This window comes from Artibeus jamaicensis, unplaced genomic scaffold (assembly GCF_021234435.1).
Source record: "Artibeus jamaicensis isolate MK-2021 breed Jamaican fruit bat unplaced genomic scaffold, CSHL_Jam_final contig_497, whole genome shotgun sequence".
NCBI classification, from domain to species: domain Eukaryota; kingdom Metazoa; phylum Chordata; class Mammalia; order Chiroptera; family Phyllostomidae; genus Artibeus; species Artibeus jamaicensis.
In genome coordinates, this window is record NW_026521863.1 from 11,218,741 (window position 1) to 11,237,784 (window position 19,044).

General features: G+C 45.7%; 1 protein-coding gene across 1 annotated transcript in view; it reads right to left on the reverse strand.

The window, feature by feature from the left end:
- Positions 1–19,044, reverse strand: part of MTHFD1L (methylenetetrahydrofolate dehydrogenase (NADP+ dependent) 1 like) — a 173,935-nt gene that overhangs the window by 51,224 nt on the left and 103,667 nt on the right. Inside the window, exons 21-24 of the mRNA XM_037156849.2 lie at positions 16,826–16,965; positions 10,046–10,087; positions 9,234–9,334; positions 8,519–8,696 (exon numbers count right to left, since the gene is read on the reverse strand). Coding sequence (XP_037012744.2) covers positions 8,519–8,696; positions 9,234–9,334; positions 10,046–10,087; positions 16,826–16,965 — 461 coding nt within the window. The remainder of the gene's footprint in view (positions 1–8,518; positions 8,697–9,233; positions 9,335–10,045; positions 10,088–16,825; positions 16,966–19,044) is intronic.

Below are 19,044 nucleotides of genomic sequence, written 5' to 3' on the forward strand. Positions count from 1 at the left end.
CAGAAGCATGAATTTTAAAAGACCAACAAGTGCTGTTTGGCAAGTAGCCTTTCTTGTACTTCAAATAAAAAAGTAGAAGGTGAGCCCATGCTGTTAATTTACGTGGAGCATACCTAAGGTGCAAGGGGGCCATTACACCATAACCCTAGGGTCACAGGAGCAGCTCTGCATTTGTTACTGACAACAACAGACCCAGTATCTTCGACACAGGCCGTGTCCTCGGCTGCAAACCAGCACGTCAGAGCCACCAAAGATGTACGTGCTGACTTCCACGAGCCCGCCACTGAGTGGCTACAGCTATCCCTGCTGGCTCACGGAGAGGCCAGGCATCTGTGAGGCGTGTGGAGACAGTGAGGGCCTGGGAAAGAAGAACGGCTCCTCGCCAGAAAGTCTGCATTTGTCCATGTGAAATGGTGACAAGCACTTCGTGTGGGCGAGCTTTTACTTTCTCCAACAGAACAAGACTGCGAGGTCAAGGAAAGGAATTCGGAGGGTCCTCCAGTAACATTGTTTTGTTTAAAAGTGTTTCATTATAGTGTAGATGAGATGTCTTAGGAACTTAACTCTTCCTTATCAGGTCTCACAATGTTTTATTTTTATTCAACTGTAAGCAAATAGCAGAATTAACACAACACTCAGCAAGCATCACAGGACCGCTTTCCTTACCCCATTGAAGAATGATCAGTTTAACCAGCCCAGAACCACTAATTTTTGATGACCTCACATCCAGCCGTGTAGCTGTCCATCCTCTTCCCGTAAACCTTACTTATAAATCCCGACACGTTGGAAGAGCGAAACGCATGAACACAGGGGCTGACTGGGTCACACGCCCACGTGTAAGGAGCCCGAGTTCATCACAAGCGGCTCTTTTGCCTGATGGTACAACAGGAGCGATGGTTCCCTCACTGGCCAGTTGGACACGCTTCCAAAGGGGAAAAAACCCGGCCTAGAAGTCTCACTTGAGAGCTGGGCGCACTACTGTCGTGAAAGGGAAAAAGACATCGCTTTCTGATGGATAGCGGGGTCCCTGTAAGCCTGTGCTGCTTGAGTGCTTTACCCCCAAATCTCAAGGTTGTAGTTTCTCCTCTGAAGTGGTCCGTTATTTGTGGGACCTTTTATGGTGACATCTGCAATATTTAAATAATGCTCCCGAGTGCTTGCTTTTGAGGCTGATAAATGGATCCCTGTCCCCACATGACGGTCTGATATCGCCCGAATTTACATCAGAAGGGCCTGGGGTGGAGGTGGTGGGGGTAAGTGACAGGCAAGTGTGTGGTGGAACATTGACAGTTCCTTTTATGTCCCTCAGTCTTTCTCGATTGGTCCTCATTTTTGATGAAATAATGCAGTTTTAGGCACTTCTGTCATAGTGACATGCCATGTTTCACGTTACAAGAAAGCACTTACTTATGCGGACCCCTGGTGACACGCATGGATGGAGCAGATAGAGGTCACTGTGCTCCTCATCAGGTGCCACTTCTAGCGTCAGGAAACAAGGCTGGGGGAGCTTGGCCAGGACCACACAGGGCTGAGTGGGAGGCGCCGAGAGAGTTGGGCTGGTTCTGGCAGTGGGGGCAGATCTCAGGAGACCCGTCAGAGCCAGGAGAGTGAGGCAGGCAGCCACGCTGAGACGTGGGTGACAGACTGCAGGCCCAAGGAGACTTGACAGAGACCCCGGAAGCCAGTGCTGGATGACAATCCAGTTTTAGCAGAGACGTGTGGGGAGTTGGCAGAAGGGTGTGGTGTGGTCCTGGGGAGGCTATGTGAGCAAGTGGAGCTGGATCGTGGGAAGGAAGCCAGGAGAGGAGAGGAGAGGAGGGTGAGGGGCTGGGGCAGTTCAGGTTGGATGAATGGAGCCCGATCATCAGTATCATGTGGGGAAGGAGAACACAAAGGAGAATGTAGGGAAGGGAAACGGGGTCCTGAATGAGACACCTAACAAGCCGGAAGATGTAAGGGGCGGCGTCCTCTGAAACACTCCAGACATTCCACTGCACAGAGAGGGGAAGGGAGGGAGCGGCGGGGAGGGCAGAGCCACGCAGGCCAAGGACAGGCCCCACGACAGGGAGCAAAGAGCCAGAGGTCAAAGGCCCAGGGGAGACGACAGTGTAGGGACGGGGCAACAAGAAGAAAGGACATCCCATCTCCTTGGAGCATCTCTTTGCAATTACTCTGAAATACAACAGGCACACAGAGACATGCAAAAATGGCATCACCAGTTTTAAACTTCTAATTACTAAAACTATATATACGGTGTAAATGTACTTAATGCCACAGAACTGTGCCCTTAAAAATGGTTAAGATGGGAGATTTCCTTTATGTACATTTTTTACCACAATCTGAACACTATACACTGCATATATATACACATATAAATACTCATATGAGGGCATTTTTATTAATTTATTTAAAACTTGAGGCTCTGGTTGCAAATGCTCACAATCCCATTAAAGAATAACTCAAAATCCAACCAACAACTGGCATATGTTCAAGTGTGAGTTAAGAAATATAAAAAAATTCCTCAATAGCCAACAAACCAAAAAAGAAGAAGAAAACCCTAGACGCCCTGCCTCAAAAAGACCAGCGGAGAGAAGGCCCCTAAACACCCAGGCAGGGAACGCACAGAGTTCAGAAGCAGGGACGCTGGCTTGGCCCTGGGCTGGGTCTGTCTGGTCTGTTTTGAACTCCCTCCATCCAGCCCCCCGCTGTGATCAAGAGAATGGCTTCACACAAAGAACAGGAAAGACCTTTTAATAAAAACAAACACTAGCCTCTCTCGCTGTCAAGGTTACACCTCAGAATGTTTGCAAGGTTAGAGGAAGGATACAGAGCCGATTTTCAACCTTAACTCCTAATTGAACAAGCACTATTCAGACCGATTTGCAAGCTGATTTTCAGTGTCAACGCATCCTTTGCAAAAGCAACTGACTTTTTATTCTATCACGAGTGGCTGTCAATAGTAACAGAGAAAGAATGCGAAACCTTCTTTCCTGCTTTAGTTTGGTGGTGTTTTCCTTCCTTGGTGCACTAGATGCCTTGGCTTCTAATGGCTGGGTTTAACCCACTTGGACAGAAACCAGTCCTAGAGTCTGCCAAGGGCAGCTGAGTTTCAGGAGAGTTCTCGCAGGTCAGTTCAGGAAGTCCATTCTCTCTCTGAAGTGACCACGACAGGAGGAAGAACCACACAGATTGCCAGCCTCCTGTGCCCCAGCACTTTCCTGGGAGACACTTCCCAGCAACGAGGTGGGGTGTGTGTTACTGGGAGACGCTGCAGCTAAGGGAGCAGAGGCTCCGAGAGATGGGTCGACTTGCCTGGACTGACATCTGCAGCAGGGCAGTAAATCTCGTCAGGATTTGAACTCACTTCTGCATGACTCCAAAGTTGTACAGCCCATGGACTAGGTGAGATACATTTGAGGTATGAAAGGGAAGGTTAGCTGGTAAAGTGCAGACATGGATTAGTTTTTCTATCTGCTATTTTCCTGTGTGCTTGCAGATATGGAGATATTTTATTAGTCAACTATGAAGATATAATTGTGAAAACTAATAATACAAAAGAAAAAGTCATAGACAAGATGACTTTGGGGGGAACCCATAGCAGCTTCTTAAAGGAGGCTGTGGTTGTCCCAATGTGTGATATAATACTGTGGTCGGCAGCCAGACAGACACGAGCACTGGGAGGTGCAGAAGGCCACCAGGGCAGAAAGCCTAGCAACAGGGAAAACAAGGACCTTGCCTCCCTTAGCACATCGCCGGTCATATCGTTTAGTCCTTTCCTGTCACTGCAGTTTGGACCCTCCCCTGGCTTCTCCTCCCCCGGCATATTGTGAAGCAGGTGGTCACAGACCCCCAAGGAGACCAAGGGGCTAGCCGCATGACTCCCATACAAGCCCTGGCACGACCACACCCTTAAGCACTGGGCCCCCAGGACAGTGAAGCTCTGACCTGCATCAAATAACCTTAGAGACAGAGCCTCGAGTCTGCCAACTACAGTGACAAGTTTTGGATAGACTAGAGATGACAGAAGAGGCTGACATTAGGACCAGATGTGATGACTAATGACCCCCCTGCCCTGATGCCAACCAGTCAGTGGAGACCACGACCCTGAGAGGCCTTGCCTGCAAAGCTGACAAATATTCTATTAAGATCTTTCCCTGAGTCCTCCCCTAAAGTTCCCTCCTTAGAAAAACAGATAAAACCTCTCAAGATAAAGAAAGCCAGCATGCTCTCCTCGGAGCACACCTGTGTCCCTCCTTTTCTTGGGTGTGTACCTTTGCTTTCTCCTAAACTCTGTGTCCCCAAGACTTGCGATCAGGGGAGCAGTGGGCAGAGACTGCTCGTGCCAGGCTAAACCCCCAAATCTAAAAGTGCCCAAGGCCCCTTTCCTCTGACTTTTCAGGGAGCCGACAGCAGCCCCTGCCTTGGCTCACTTCTGTCCCTGTGACTTTTGCTTCTCAGTGAGTCCCCGCAGCCCAGCATGGCTCACTTCTTTGCTACAGCGTTTCCAGGGAGCCAAAGCAGAGCACGGCCCAGGCTCTCTCCTGCTGCTTCTTCAATCCGAAACCCTTCCTTTGCTTCACTACCCCGAGCTTTAATAAACGTACTCTCAAAATCACCTGGTCCTGTGAAATCTTTCCCGCAGAGGGTCAAGAACCCACACACTACAGGCCAGCCCGAGACAGATCTGCTCTGGGCCCAAGTCCCTTTCTGGTGACAATATGGTTGAGAGAATCCGATGCACTGTATTTCAAATGTAAAATATGTTATTCCCCACACAATGCATTTCCCAGGAGCAATCAGGCCATTGCACCTTAATCCATATTTTCTGAGTTACTCTGAATTAACCAACAGCCATCTCTAGTACCCTGACCAAAAGCTGCCTGCCCTTGAATGAGAAGATACTCCGGGGAAAAATGTACAGAATTGTTCTCTAGAGGAGTGCCCGCTCACCTCAGTTTTCTGTGAGGTTTAGCAGAGACCCCCCACGTCAGCAGTGTGGCCTGATTCTTGCTCTGACTGTGGGCTCCCTGCTGTCTGCCCCACGGCATTTCTTGGGTCCGGTTGTTTCCACTCCTCTCTAACTTTCTCGTTCCGAGGGGGTCTTACGCCAATTTCTACTCCCCACGCAAAAGCAATCCTGCCCTGTGCTCCTCCACTATGTCAACCTCCTCCAAGTGATTTCAGGTGTCTTTCTTCTGTAACACAAGCCTGGGGCAGGGGTGGAGGAGGAAATAAGATGCTGTAGATCCTGCATTAAGTACATTCTCAGTGGAATAGAGTCGGGGGAGGTCACAAAAGACACTCACAAGCCCAGTCTGCACTGAGAAGCGGAGGCAGCAGGGTGATTCATCCAAGAGTATTTTATCACCTCTCTCTTCCTGCAGAGCAATCCCACACCTATCAAGCTGCCAAGCATCAAAGGATTAGTCCTGGGGGGAAACAGAAAAGAAACCGATGGGTTTCAGGAAAACCATTCCTTAGTCTGTAAAGGTTCACCAGCACTGAATATGCAAGAAATCGGAGGGGCGGGGGAAGTATGAGCTCCGTTGTCAACTGCGCCAGCAAGTTCGGATTTGTACATGGCTACCAGACAAGAGCGTCCACGGGCTCATGTTGTCCACAACGATCTTGCCAGTGTGAGAAACATGAGCCAGAGTGGCGATAACTCTTTCCACAAACTGTCACGGAGCAAGAGGCTGGGAGGCTGATTATCCAAGGCACAAGTATGGGCTCAAATCTAGTTTCTGTTAGAAGAAAGCAGAGCAGAGCCTGCTGGCAAAGGAGGTAGAATCCTGGCCCTGAGGCCACACAAGTGTAGGACTTCAGACCACATCATTGTGCATTTTCACCCTTCCCACAGGACAGTGGACATTTGAACAGCATTATCTCCATGAAGAATGGGAATTCAGGGGGAAAAATCCCTGGAAAGAAAAAGGGTTCATCTTAGGGTTACCACACATGTCAGAGACGGCACAGCTCAGAAGCATCTCTTCTGCTCCGGGGCCTTTCCACCTGTGAGGGTTTCTTTGAAAAGGGGCACACTATGAAGTCACTCACTTAACAAGGTGCCTTTGCCACTCACAGTGGGTGCTCCTGAGAGTGACTTCCTGAAGCGGTTTGTGTGAGAGGGCTGCAGGCTGTGCCAGGTGCTGAGACACCCCTTGAGACCTGCCTGGGCAGCAGAGAGCAGGAGGGATGCAAGATCTCCTGGGCTGCCATCATCCGATTGGCTGCCACTCACCTGGCCTGCCCACTGCAGGGCTGCCTCCGCCTTTGCTCATCATCTCCAGGGTCAGAGAACTCAGCCCTCAGCTTCTAGTTGGAACACCTTTCTTTATGCCGAACCCAGGTCCCCTCCCCGTTTGCCCTCTGCCCACTCGGAAACCCAGAGCATCCCAGTCTCTCACTCATAAAATGGCTTTACAACACGACAAACCTGCTTTCAGCTGACCACCCCAACCCCTCCCTGAAGCCCTTCCTTTCACAAACATTTATGGAGTGCATACGATCTCTCTCAATTGCCTGGGCTCCGTGTCCATTGCTGCCAGGCTTCCTCTGTAGGTGGGTCACTCAGTTAGTGGCCCTGTAAGTGGCAGCTCCCCCACCCCAGCCCCACTTCTGAACACAGGACTGAATTCTGGAGAACAGAGCAGGACAATGGCCTCCACCATTCTAGATACTCATCCAGCTCCGCCTCTTTCTGGCTATGGGACACTGGGCAGGTTATTGCCTATTTGTGCTTTAGTTTCCTTATCTTAAAATATATACCAGGGGCAGGGGGCAGGTATCAGCAGTTCCTACCCAACAGGAACGTTAGAACCAACGAAGTTCATGTACAAAGTGCCCGTTATGCCTGGCACTCAAAAAGCCTTCCTCAGTGGGAGCATTCACTGTCAGGTCAGTATCATGCTTCATGCAGATGCAACGCTAGGCATGCAGATGCTGCTGCTACGCCCTCTCTTCTGGTCTCTGCCATCTGAACAGGAAAGAGGAGAGGGGGTCCTGTCTGTGAATCTGAGAGACAGGCCAACAGAACCTGTGAGGGATGGGGATGGCGGAGCAGCAGCGGGCTTGAGGCTGAGCCCTCTAGCAATCATGGGCTGCCTTTGAGGACAGATCTGGTAGCCAGAGCTAGAGCCACGAAAGGCAGAACAGATGTTTAGGTGGGTCCTGGGATAAAGTGAGGACGAAGTGAGGTCCTGGGATGTTCAGTTGTTATTAGTGAAGGCTCATCATCTTGATATGTTTAAAAATATACTAGACGGTCCAGCAACTCTACCTCTGGGAGAATGAATTGAAAGCAGAGTCTTGAAGAAGTACTTTTATCCACATGCTCACAGAACCTAATTTATAACAGCCTGTGGTGGAAGGAACCTAAGTACCCAGCCGCAGAGGAACCGCCAAACAGAATGGGGTCTATGCACAGAATGGACTATTACTCAGTTTTCAAAAGGAAGGAAATTCTGACACATACAATAACACAGATGAATCTTGACATTATATTAAATGACTTCTATAGACTAAATATTTACATCCCCCCAAATTCACATGTTGAAGTGTAATCCCCCAGGTGATGGTATTAGAAGATGGTGACCTTTGGGGACCATAAGGTCATGAGGGTGGAGGCCCCATGAAGGGAGGTAGTGCCCCTAAAAAGAGACCCTGTGGAGCTCCCTCACCCGCTCTACCATGTGAGGGTGCAGTGAGAAGACCCTCACCAGACAATGAATCTTCCAGGGCCTTGACCTTGGACTTCCCAGCCTCCGAAACTCTGGAAAATCAATCCCTGTTGCTTGTAGGCCACCCAGCCTGCGGCATTCTTTTACAGCAGCGCAAAGGAACGGAGACACTGAATAGGCCGGTCACAGGAAGACAGACACTGCATAGCTTCCCTTACCCGAGGCACCCAGGGTGATCAAACTCACAGAGACGGAAAGTACAATGGCGGCTGCCTGGGGCAGAGCGGAGAGGAGGGATGGGGAACTACTGTTCAATGTGAAAAATTACTGCCATTGAACTGCGTACCTAAAAATGGTAAAGATGATAAATTTCACGTTATGTGTACTTTATCATAATTAAACAAAATTTAAAAATACACCAGACACAGCTCAAGAAAACCATAAGGAGGGAAAAGAGCTATAGCAGAAATGGACAAAGGAAATTCGACCATGATCTCACAAGCCTTGTGAAGTTGCTCAAAAGTCTTGTTCCTGTGCAGACCCTGGGAGCATCGTGGCTGAACCCTACTCTCTGCAGCCCCTCCTCAATGCTGCCTGCTCTTTGGAAGCTGAGTACCTTCAAGGGCACAGGCTTTGGGGCAAGGAGCTGACCCTGGGGTTGGCCTTGGCAACGTGGCCTCATCAGACGGCTGCAGCTCTTTCACCTTCACTTTCTTCTTTGCTTGGGGCCTGTTGTGAGGACCAACTGGGACGAGCCATGCCAAGTTCTCAGCACTGGCCGGGTACCAGTAAAAGCGCAAGAAACATTAGCCACTGTGAGCACGGTTGTGGGATCTTACCTGGACGTCATACAGGAACCGGAAACGACTCCCTTTACTTGCAGCTTCTCTCACGGCCCACGCCAGGTCCACCGAGCCCTTTCCGCCAACCGACCAGTGATAGCAGGGGACCGCATCAAAGGCGCCAGCCCGCTTTGCGAGCTCACACACCAAGTCAATCTCAGCCTGGGTGTCGGTCCTGGTGATGAAAATGTTTGTGGTTTTGCATCTGTATTCATTTAAGTAATGTTTTTAAAAGAGGGGCTAACCATTGCTACAAAACTTTGTTCCATAACACTGAATATATTTTAAACATCAAAAGTGGTTACATCGTGTTTAAATAAATCAGACTTAAAGAAAAGCATGGGGAAAAAAATCCCCTGCAACATGACTCAAATATTTCAAGTTGTTAAGGGTTTTATTGAGAAAATTCCATAACACATCCCTTTGATCATCTGGTCTTTCAGACAGAAATGCTGGAGTGGAAGGAAAAAAAAAAGGCCAAAGAAATGTAAGTCACGATACAGCTCCCATTTCCCTAGTAACATCTGAGAACACTTCTCTGAAATGAAACCAATCACACCAAACCAAACAAACAGAAAGAGCAGAGTATCTCTGTATACTTTTAGACGAAGCAGAGAAAGACCAAACACCCTAAGACAGAAATCTAGTTCGCAGGGTGGCCCAACGCAACAACCACATTTAAAGACTTACTTGAAGTCATTTAATGACTTACTTGAAGACATTCAGAGCCACGACAACAGGGACCCCAAAGAGCTGAGCGATCTGAATTTGCTTCTGGAGGTTACAGCAGCCGTCTGCCACCAGCTGGATGCTCTGTAAGAAAACCAGAACCCCGTGTATCACTTCCCACTACACCTGCCAGACTAAACTCGCAGGGCTACCGTGGCAGGTGTTGCTTCTGTCCCTGCTCACCTTACAGTCCTAGAAGCTATCCAAGAAGATCCTAAATCTCCTTTTTCTTCTAAGAGAGATGGCTGAAGGAGGTAGCTCATTTCAAAATAACTTCTAAAATTATTCTGAGTCCAATGACATATTTGGGTCTAGAGCCGGGCAGCTGTTTCTGCAGCTGACCAGTGGCTAGGACATAAGCAATGTGCCCACGCCCTGCAGGCTGATGAACAAGAAGGCACAAGGTCGGGGGAAGGTGAGAAGAGCTGTCCAGCTAGGCGCTGCTCAAACCCCTGGCGCCACCTGTAGGAGCCTAGAGGTACTGTTGCCAGTAAACCATAGTCTATTTACAGCAGAGTCAAGTAACTCAAGCCAAGTCGAAAAGCCAATGGTATGTCCTCCAAGAGTCAGTTTCTTCCACACCTGAAGAATACATGGGTATAAGCTTTATATTTATTTCTGTGCTGGAGACTGAGCTGGAGGTAGGGAGGAGTAGATAAAGACCACATCTCTCATTTCTTAAGACTGAAGAGTTCGCTGAATGGACTGTATCCCTGCCCCCGACCACTTCCTCTCGGATTATTAGAAAAGCCCTTCTCTCCACTTCAGCCCTTCGAATAACCCAGTCACCCTTACCTCCTCTGTGTATTCTCTCTTAAGCGGAATACCAGCAGTGACCTGAGGGAAGAGACAAAATGAAAATCAATCTCATTAAAATGCTTACTCCAACTGATCAAGATCTGAAAGAAAAACAAACCATAGCCATTTTAGGGGAAGGAATCTCTAAAAGCACATTTTGTACTGTGAAGCCAGTAACTGGCAGCCCTGGTTGAACATGAGGTCTTGTGGGAAGCCCTTTACAAGGACCAATGAATGGCCTCCCACCCCCCACCAGAGCCACTAAAGCAGGGCTCCTGGGAGTGGGGCCCAGGGGCAGTGATGTTTAAACCACCCCCTCACCCCCACCCTGCCCCCTCCCCGGCAAATCTAATTTGAGCTAAAATGGAGAACTTTTACACTGTTGCCCATTACCCTAGCATAAAACAGAATTGATAATATGATCAATACCTGATTTACACAGAGTGCACCATCAATTCTAAATAAATCCTCAACCATTTTAAAGCAATGCCGTTACTACTTGGGGGTGGGTGGGGGGGTTGGTTGGCCAAAAACATAAAGTTGAGAGAAGGCACGTGTCTTGCCCAAGATATAATAGAGCAAAGGAGAGCAGAAAGAGGGCCGGAATGTGATAGGGTTCTGAAACCAGTTCAGTGCTTTTCCACAATCCCACATGGTTTTCGTCGGCGACCTGCTACTGGTTTTGGTGAAATACCGGGGCACATTTTGATTTACGGAGGCCACAGTGACTGCGCTCAGTGGAAGAGGCCTTGAGGATATTAGAAATGCTTTGGAAAGAAGTTACCTCTGTGACAGATTGTTTTTGGATAGTGTGTGAAAACAAAGTATTTTCAGATGGCTTTTCCCGGCAGCAGTGTCGACAGAAACAGAGTGAACCTTTCAGTTGGAACCAACTACAATGCTGGATGGAAAAAAGAACGTAAAGTACCGCTGAGCTTGCACATGTGAAGTTCTGCAGAACCAGACATTGGGCAAGAGCAGTAAGAAGGGGCTGTAGGCAAATACCAACGAGACGATCAATGAAACCAAAAGTTGATTCTTAAAAAAACTAACAAAAGTCCACAACACTCTGATAAGGCTTTTTTAAAATAAGGAATGAAAACATATTATGACTACATATGCTATACACAGAATGAACAGAACAGGATGACAAACTGCATGTCAATCCATTTAAAACCACAGAAAACTTCACAGAGTTGTAACTTTTATTATAGCTCATTTAAGAAAGAGAAAATCTGCCCTGGCTTGTGGAGCTCAGTGGACTGAGCACAGGCTTCGAACCAAAGGGTAGCCAGTTCAATTCCCAGTCAGGGCACATGCCAGGACTGCGGGCCGGGTCCCCAGTAAGGGGTGCGTGAAAGGCAACCACACATACATATTTCTCTACTTCTCTTTCTCCTTCTCTTCACCTCTCTCTAAAAATGAATAAATAAAATCTTAAAAAAGAAACAGAAAATCTATACAGTTCTATATTCATTAACAAAATGTGCAGTTAAAAATCTACCTCTCACTAAATCAGTAATAGACCCAGAGGGTGTTACAGGTGAATTCTTCCCACCTTTGAATAAACAGATTATGCTAATGTTACAAAATCCCTTACAGAGTATATAAAAAGAAATCTTCCTCAATTTATTTCATGTGGTTAACATATCGCTCATAAATAAAGATGTAAAGATCCTACTTAAAACATTAGGAAACCAATTAAAACTCAGTCATTCATAAAAAAGATAATATATCTCCAAGTTAGATTTATTCAAAGGGATGTAAAGTTCATTTAATATTTGAAAGTTAAATAATATAATTTGCAGCACTAATAGATTAAAAAGAAAAACCACATCATCTCAATAGATGAAGTAATCTTCAAGACCTATTTAGTATAAAAACTTGGCAGACTAGGAATAAAAGGCAATTTCTTTAATCTGATAAAGAAATTATACTAAAAATCTATAGAAAACATCATACTTAGTGATGAACTATTAAAAGCATTTTCTTTCATATTAGGAATAAGAAAAGGATGCCCCCCTATTCCCCTCCTATTTAATACTGCATTGCATCTAAGAAGACCTGGGTATTGACAAGGAAAGCAATACCAAGACTTGAAAGAAACAAAATCGTCATTTTTTTTGCAGATATGATTGCCCATATACAACTCTCCAAAGTACCTATAGCTAAAGTAGTACAATTAATAAGAGCATTTTTTAAGTCACGGGATGTCATGTACAGCATGACGACTCTGATAAAACTGTGTTGCATGCTTGAAAGTTGCTGAGACTGAACCTTAAAAAACCCCATCACAAGAGAAAAAAGGAACAAGATGTTTGTAACTGTGTACGGTGACAGATGTTCACTAGACTACGGTGGTGATCCTTCTGCAATGTGTGCAAATATCAAATCATTATGCTGTGCTCCTGAAACTAGTATAATGTTAGATGTCACTTACACATCAATTAAAAACAAAGGAATTGAGAGAGGTTATTTATTGTATATAAAGGCAACATGTGAGAACCCAGAAGTGCGGAAAAAAAAAAAAAAAAAAGGATTCAAAAGTAACCTGCTACACCATTTAAAAATACAAAGTGCACAAGAGCAAATCTGTAAAAAAGATGTAAAAGTCCTTTGTGCAACAAACTGTAAATCTTTATTAAAATATATATTTATTTTTTAAAGATAATTTATTTACTTATTTTTAGAGAGAGGGGAAGGGAGGGAGGGAAACATAATGTGTGAAAAACAGTGATTGTTTGCTTCTCCACATTCCCGACTGGGGACTTGGCCCACAACCCTGGCATGTGCAGCGACTGGGAATCAAACCAGCAACCTTTTGGTCTGCAGGCTGGTACTCAATCCACGGAGCCACACCAGCCAGGGCTATTAAAATGTATTTAAAAAGATGTAAATCATTGAAGGGAAAGTCGTCAAGTGTCCCCAGATTGATCTGTTGATTTGATGCCATTTCAATAAAAATCCTAAAAAATTCTTCAAGGAACTTTCTGAGCTAATTATACATGTATGGAAGGGAAAGGGCTATGATAAACCAAGTGTGCACGGGGGCAGAGACCACCCTGGGGGCTTGGCCTGCAGGCTGCTGGTGCAGCCCTGATGTAACTACATGTAACTATACCAGAGCAAGTGAAGGGGGTCCCAGAGAGACCCATGCATGCATGGAGAACTTCTTTATGACAAAGTAGGCTTGCAGATCAGAAAGGAGAGGTTATTTCAGGAAATTGGGCCAGGCCAACTGCTTGTTAACACAGAAAAAATAAAATTAGATCTGCTCATTGCACCATACACCAAAAATTAGTACTAGTGGGTGTGCTGGTTAATTTCATGTGTCAACTTGGAGCACAGGGCACCCAGACATTTGGCCCGACATTATTTTGGGTGTTTCTGGGAGGATGTTTTTGAATTAGAATAACATTTAAATCGGCTCAGTGTGAGGAAAGCAGACTGCCCCCACACAGTGGCGGGCCACATCCAATCAGCTGAAATGTCTGACTAGGGCAGAGACGGAGCAAGAGAGAGTTCTCCAGCAGAAGGCCTTCAGTCTGGGGCTGGAACTGGAATATCGGCTCTCCCGAGTCTCCGGCCTGTTGGCCCCTCTACAGAGTTTAGACTTGTCAGCCTCCAGAACTGTCGGGAACCACCCTGCCTGGCTTCAGAAGCTGTAATCTCCCCATGGCTGAGGCTGAGAAAGTGACCTTCAGACCATAAGCCACTAAGGAGATAAAGCTTATCTCCCTGGCAAGGAGGATGCCTCTGTCTCTTTTACTTCACCCTGCCTGACCCCCAATGCTTGATTGGTTGGCCAATGATGGGTAAGATTCCTTAAGGGAAGAATGACCTAAGACAGGCACGATCACAGGGGCCCCCAGGGAAGGACTTGGGAGGCTATATAACAAAAGGGGTTGATGGACCCTCACCCCTCAACTTTGACATAGCCTGAGTCCTCATTCTGTCTTCGAGAAGTCTCCTAATCTCTTGGCTGCCTTACTTCCCCTGCCTGACTTAAGCCTGAAACAATGACAGAGGGCAGTGCAGCTCTGTGCTGGAAAGGGAGGGTTCCCCAGGTGATCAGGCCTAAGAAAGAATATATAAAATCCCGTGAAACCTGCTAAGGTAGGTTTTCTTTGCCAAGAATGCTCTCAATTAAATGATAAGGGTCCAAACAGGAATTGAGTTTGTTTCCCAAAGTTTTGTAGCCCTTTAGCTAACAGACCCTGACTCAGAATAAGCCCTAGTAGTTCTTTGTATGCTGTCTATTGTTTGATCTTTACTGCCTGACAATGATTAATGAACTTTACCTGTGTTCCTATGCAGATTGAAAGCCAATAAAAGCCTGTCAAGGCAAGGGTTGGGGCACTCTCCCCTTGAGAAAGTAGCCGCACTGTCCCTTTTCCTCCACAGGACTCGGGTGGTCCATGTGAATTTGTTTTGTATCTCATCCATAACGCCTCGGACACTGTGGGCCAGTGTTCATGTCACAAACCTGCTTTCTTTTTATGGAAATACACATCCTACTGGTCCTGAAGTGTCTTCCTTCATACAGTGGGCTTAGGAAACTAATCATAAAATGAAACTATAACAGAATGTTAGCTTTCTTACACGGCACCAAGAATGCTCAGCATTTTGGAAGACAGGATATGAGTTTGGAATGATTGGGGCTAAAATGGGCAAGTTCAAGGGTCAGAGGATTTTCCACTGCACAATTATGGAAAACAACCAAGCTGAATAAACATAAGAGACAGCCATGGTTATTTGTGTAATGATATCAAAAGGAAGTAGAAATTATAATGGATCAAAGGCATTACCATAGGGCTGCTTCAAGAAAGAAGAAATGACTGTAAGAGGGATAACGTAGAATATAGGATTAAGAAGATCAAAGCTCTTTTATTATTCAATTATTGAAAACATTTCCTGGATACAGACTATGGCAGGCACTAGGGATACAGAAATTAATAAGACACAGTCCTTAATCTCAAGCAATTCGAAGTGGAGCAGGGGGACATACATACAGACATTCTTAAAACGGTGATACAGAAGGTGCTACTGAAGCCCAGGGGAGTGTTGATGCTAAAGCTTCGCCTGGCTTCCCGATCCTCCCCTTTCATTATCCTCCACCTCCATCTGTGACTTGAGCCTGTTCCGATCATCACTGGCATGAAACCAGGACTTTAAGTGAAGTGGAAGATTAAGGAGAGAAGAAAATGCCACCACTGTAAACAATGAGCACATACATTAAGATGAACTGAAATAGGATTATAAATCATGTAGAAAATTTTTACAGGAAAGAGACTAGAGTGTGGAAAAGCATTGGACTAAAAGCCAAGGGACCTTGATTTTTACATCTGATTAGTCCCCTAAAGAGACGTGTGGTACTAAGGAGGATACTGAATCCTCCTGCACCTTACTGATTTTTCCTTTATGAAGACTGAGGTGGACTAGACAATCTCAAAACCCTTTCCAGTAATAAAGCCCTTTGGTTTTATAATTTTTAGGATACAAAATATGGAGGGAAATTTCAAGTACGTCTTATATCAGCAGAACTAGGTTTTTGAAAATGGAAGTTGGTATGTAGACTCAAAGTCTAAAGTCAAGGAGTGATTGTAGCTACAAGTGGTATTTTACACAAAATCAGAATTCTGTATGATTCACCCACCACCACCATAAGATAATGTATGTTACATCAGTCTTCCATTTGAAATAAAGATGAAGCTTTAGGCTACAACAGAGTGGGTAAGAGTGGACCTGGGATTTGGAAAATGTAAATATGCAGTTCTGCATGGTGGGCAGAGCAGGAGGCTGGGACCTAAGTCCCAGGCTTCCCACCTGGCTCTCTGCGGGCCAGGTGCCCGAGTTCCCCAAACCCATGAAACCTCGACTTTCTCATCTGTAAAATGGTCTAAAATAATGTCTGCTTCTCCTGGGACAAAGAATTGCTAGGGTGAGTAAACAATGCACAGCATTTGTCTTGCTGTGCAATTATCATTGATTACATGACTTTTGTGTATACAATATACCTAAGGAATCAGATTTGGCAGTTTGTGTAACAGATTGACAGCATAAATGGTAAACCCACTCCAAATTATTTTATTTCAAAAATGATTAACCATGTAAAATTTTATATTCTCCCTTTGAAAATACAGGGGTACCTAAAAATGAGAAAAGAAAAACACTACACCTTTCCTGTGGAAAAAAAAGAAAATTCCCTTTCAGATGTGTGTGAATTCTGCGTAGAATAAGACAGGTTAATATCAAAGTCTTTAAAGATGTTAAAACAAAATTTCTGTTTTTAAAGCAAAGCTCTTGGAAATAATGCAGTGTTATAAGAAGGTTATAAAGTGAAATCATGATAGACAGAAACAAAAGAAATGTAGTTCTAGATGTAACTGGTAAACCAAAATACCTGTATAAACACCAAACAACCTCAACCCCTGACAGCGACCACTCCGACCGGTGCGTGCGCCATTCCGGAACTGGAGCCTGTGCCCTCCTGTCACCGCGGGGCTATGAGACGGTGATGCCAGCTTTAGAGAAGAGTCTTAGGGCTGAGAAGTGGCTGCCTTACGCTCCTTTCCAAACTATCGCCTAGCAACAACACTGTGGGTGTTACTATTTCCTAGAACTCTCTAAGCTCTGAGGGCCCTTTCATGGTGATGGGTGAAAAAGGAGACCTTTTAGAAAATGGGAATTATTACGCAGGTTTGAATTTCTCCATTGCTCCGTCCTGCTTTACCTTAACTTAGAAGGGTTTTCCCGGGCAGGGAGCGGGAGACTTACACTCGGCCCGCCCCCGTGCATCTTCAGAGCGCGCACGGTGGCCACCAGCACCACGACGTTGGGCACCAAACCGGAGGCCCGACACTTGATGTTGAAGAATTTCTCCATGCCAATGTCAGCGCCAAAGCCAGCTTCAGTCACTGTGGAGGACCAAGTTGGAAACGCGTTACTATCTTCTAAAATAACAGTATTACGATGTGGCCCCACTGGTGTGGTTCGAATCCAAACAGCTGAAATCCCCCACCACCTCCAGGTTACTACCCGGCACCGTATCTCATTCCTAGGCAAAGGCTTCACAAAATGTTCTACCTCCTTATATTCCCTAAAATGACGGTGCCCTGCTTCACACCGCCGTGCCTTTGGGATGCTTTGTCAAGGGCTAGGTTGTCCTTCCCAGGGTAGTGACTCCGAGCAAAGCTTTTCTTAACACAGACGGGATTTTCAACTTTTAAACTAGGTTCCAAAGTATATTGAAGAACGTTTGCTAGCATAACCACCACGGGAGATCCCTCTCTCACCCTTCACATCGTACCCAGGAGCAATCGCAGATCAGTGCCCTCTGGTCATTTCCGCTGACTGATAAAATTTAAGTTGGCTGAGTGGCTACTCGAGGCTGACCATCAGGCTCGCTGGAGCACAGCATCTTTACCCCATAACCACAGAGGACACTGTAGGGCTTCGGAACGGGTCTCCCCAGAATGTGCCCCCTTGGCATGCGGATTATTTTGAGCTGAAGACCACTGAGTCCCCAGGGCTCAGGAAGAGCTTTTACCTCGCCTCTTAACTACCGAGAAGACTTTAGCTAAAGGGCCTTGTCCAGGAAGAGCATCCTCACTAGGGAAATCTACGAAGATTATGAGCTAGGCGTGGTGGTGGGCGGGGGCTGCACAGGGCCTGGAGATCAAAGTCCCCCCCATGTCCCGGAGTCTGAATGGTCCAGCCAACACTGTGTTTCCATGTGAATTCCTCCCCTTCAAAGTCCCACCTTTCTACCCATTCTCTTCAGTTCAGAAGGGCACATAAGCCCCAGTTACCTGGTTGTCTGCGAGCCCCATATTCTTATGGTGCACCCGTCCATACGAAATTATACTTGATTTTCTCCTGCTAATCTGTCCCATGTCAACTTAATTCATAAATCAGCCAGAAGAACTTAGAAGGGTGAAGAAATTTTTCCTTCCTGACGACACTTATTGTTAGCTATTCCCTCCCCGGCCACTGGGCTAGTGGTCGAGTCCTCACACACAAAGGAAAGCTGAGAACCAGCAGCACCTGGGGGCTTCCTGGAAATGCAGAGTCTCAGGCCCTGCCCAGGCCCCCAAGATCCGATGAGCATTTTAATAAGATCCCCAGGTGAGATGAATGCCTACTGACATTTGAGAAGCACACGGCTCTAGGAGAGGAACACTATTAATGTAACAAACGCTATGGTAAATATTTATGAAATATACTCTGTATACTGGCAATACAAACAAGGCCATGATTTACAACAGAGATATGAATCAGCAGTAAAAAAATTTACCAAGATAAAATGAAAACATTTAAAATGTGAAAGAATGAAGATACCTGTTTCCAGCATTCACTGAATACACGTACTTTAATAAGTACTAAGGAAATAAAAATGATAAAATGTCACACAATTTCAAGCTCTAAACACATCCACCTTTGAGTTATGGTTTCCTTTTAGTATGTCACATGCTCATATAATTTTTATAAAGTAGGCACAGTTCTGTAGTTCTCCTTTAAAATGATCACAGTTTTCTTGTTGTATTAAAAACTTTCAAAATTTATGACTCTAAGTGGCAGCTTATAATTTTGTTACATTTATGTACCGAGATTACAAATTGTTCCCCCTATTATTGGACATTTGGGTTGTTTCCAATATAAATAATGCTGCAAAATATCAGTGCATATGAGCTTTAACCTCTTTCAATTTATATTCTCAGAATAAATTCCCAAGGGTGAGTACAGAGCCGGAGTACGTAAAGAAATTTTATGACTATTGATATGCTTTTGACATATTGAAAAACATCCTTTTAAAAATATTCAGTTTGGAATCAGTATAGCTGCAAGTCATTGCTTCCTTTATGATATTTTCTTTGAACGAATGACATAGCAGAATGATTTTAAAAAGTAGAAGGGGCTCCTTGATACACCGTATCTGGGACAACTGTAGCAACGTTCTCAGGGGTGGTCAAAGGCTGAGCTGCTTGGCGGTAACG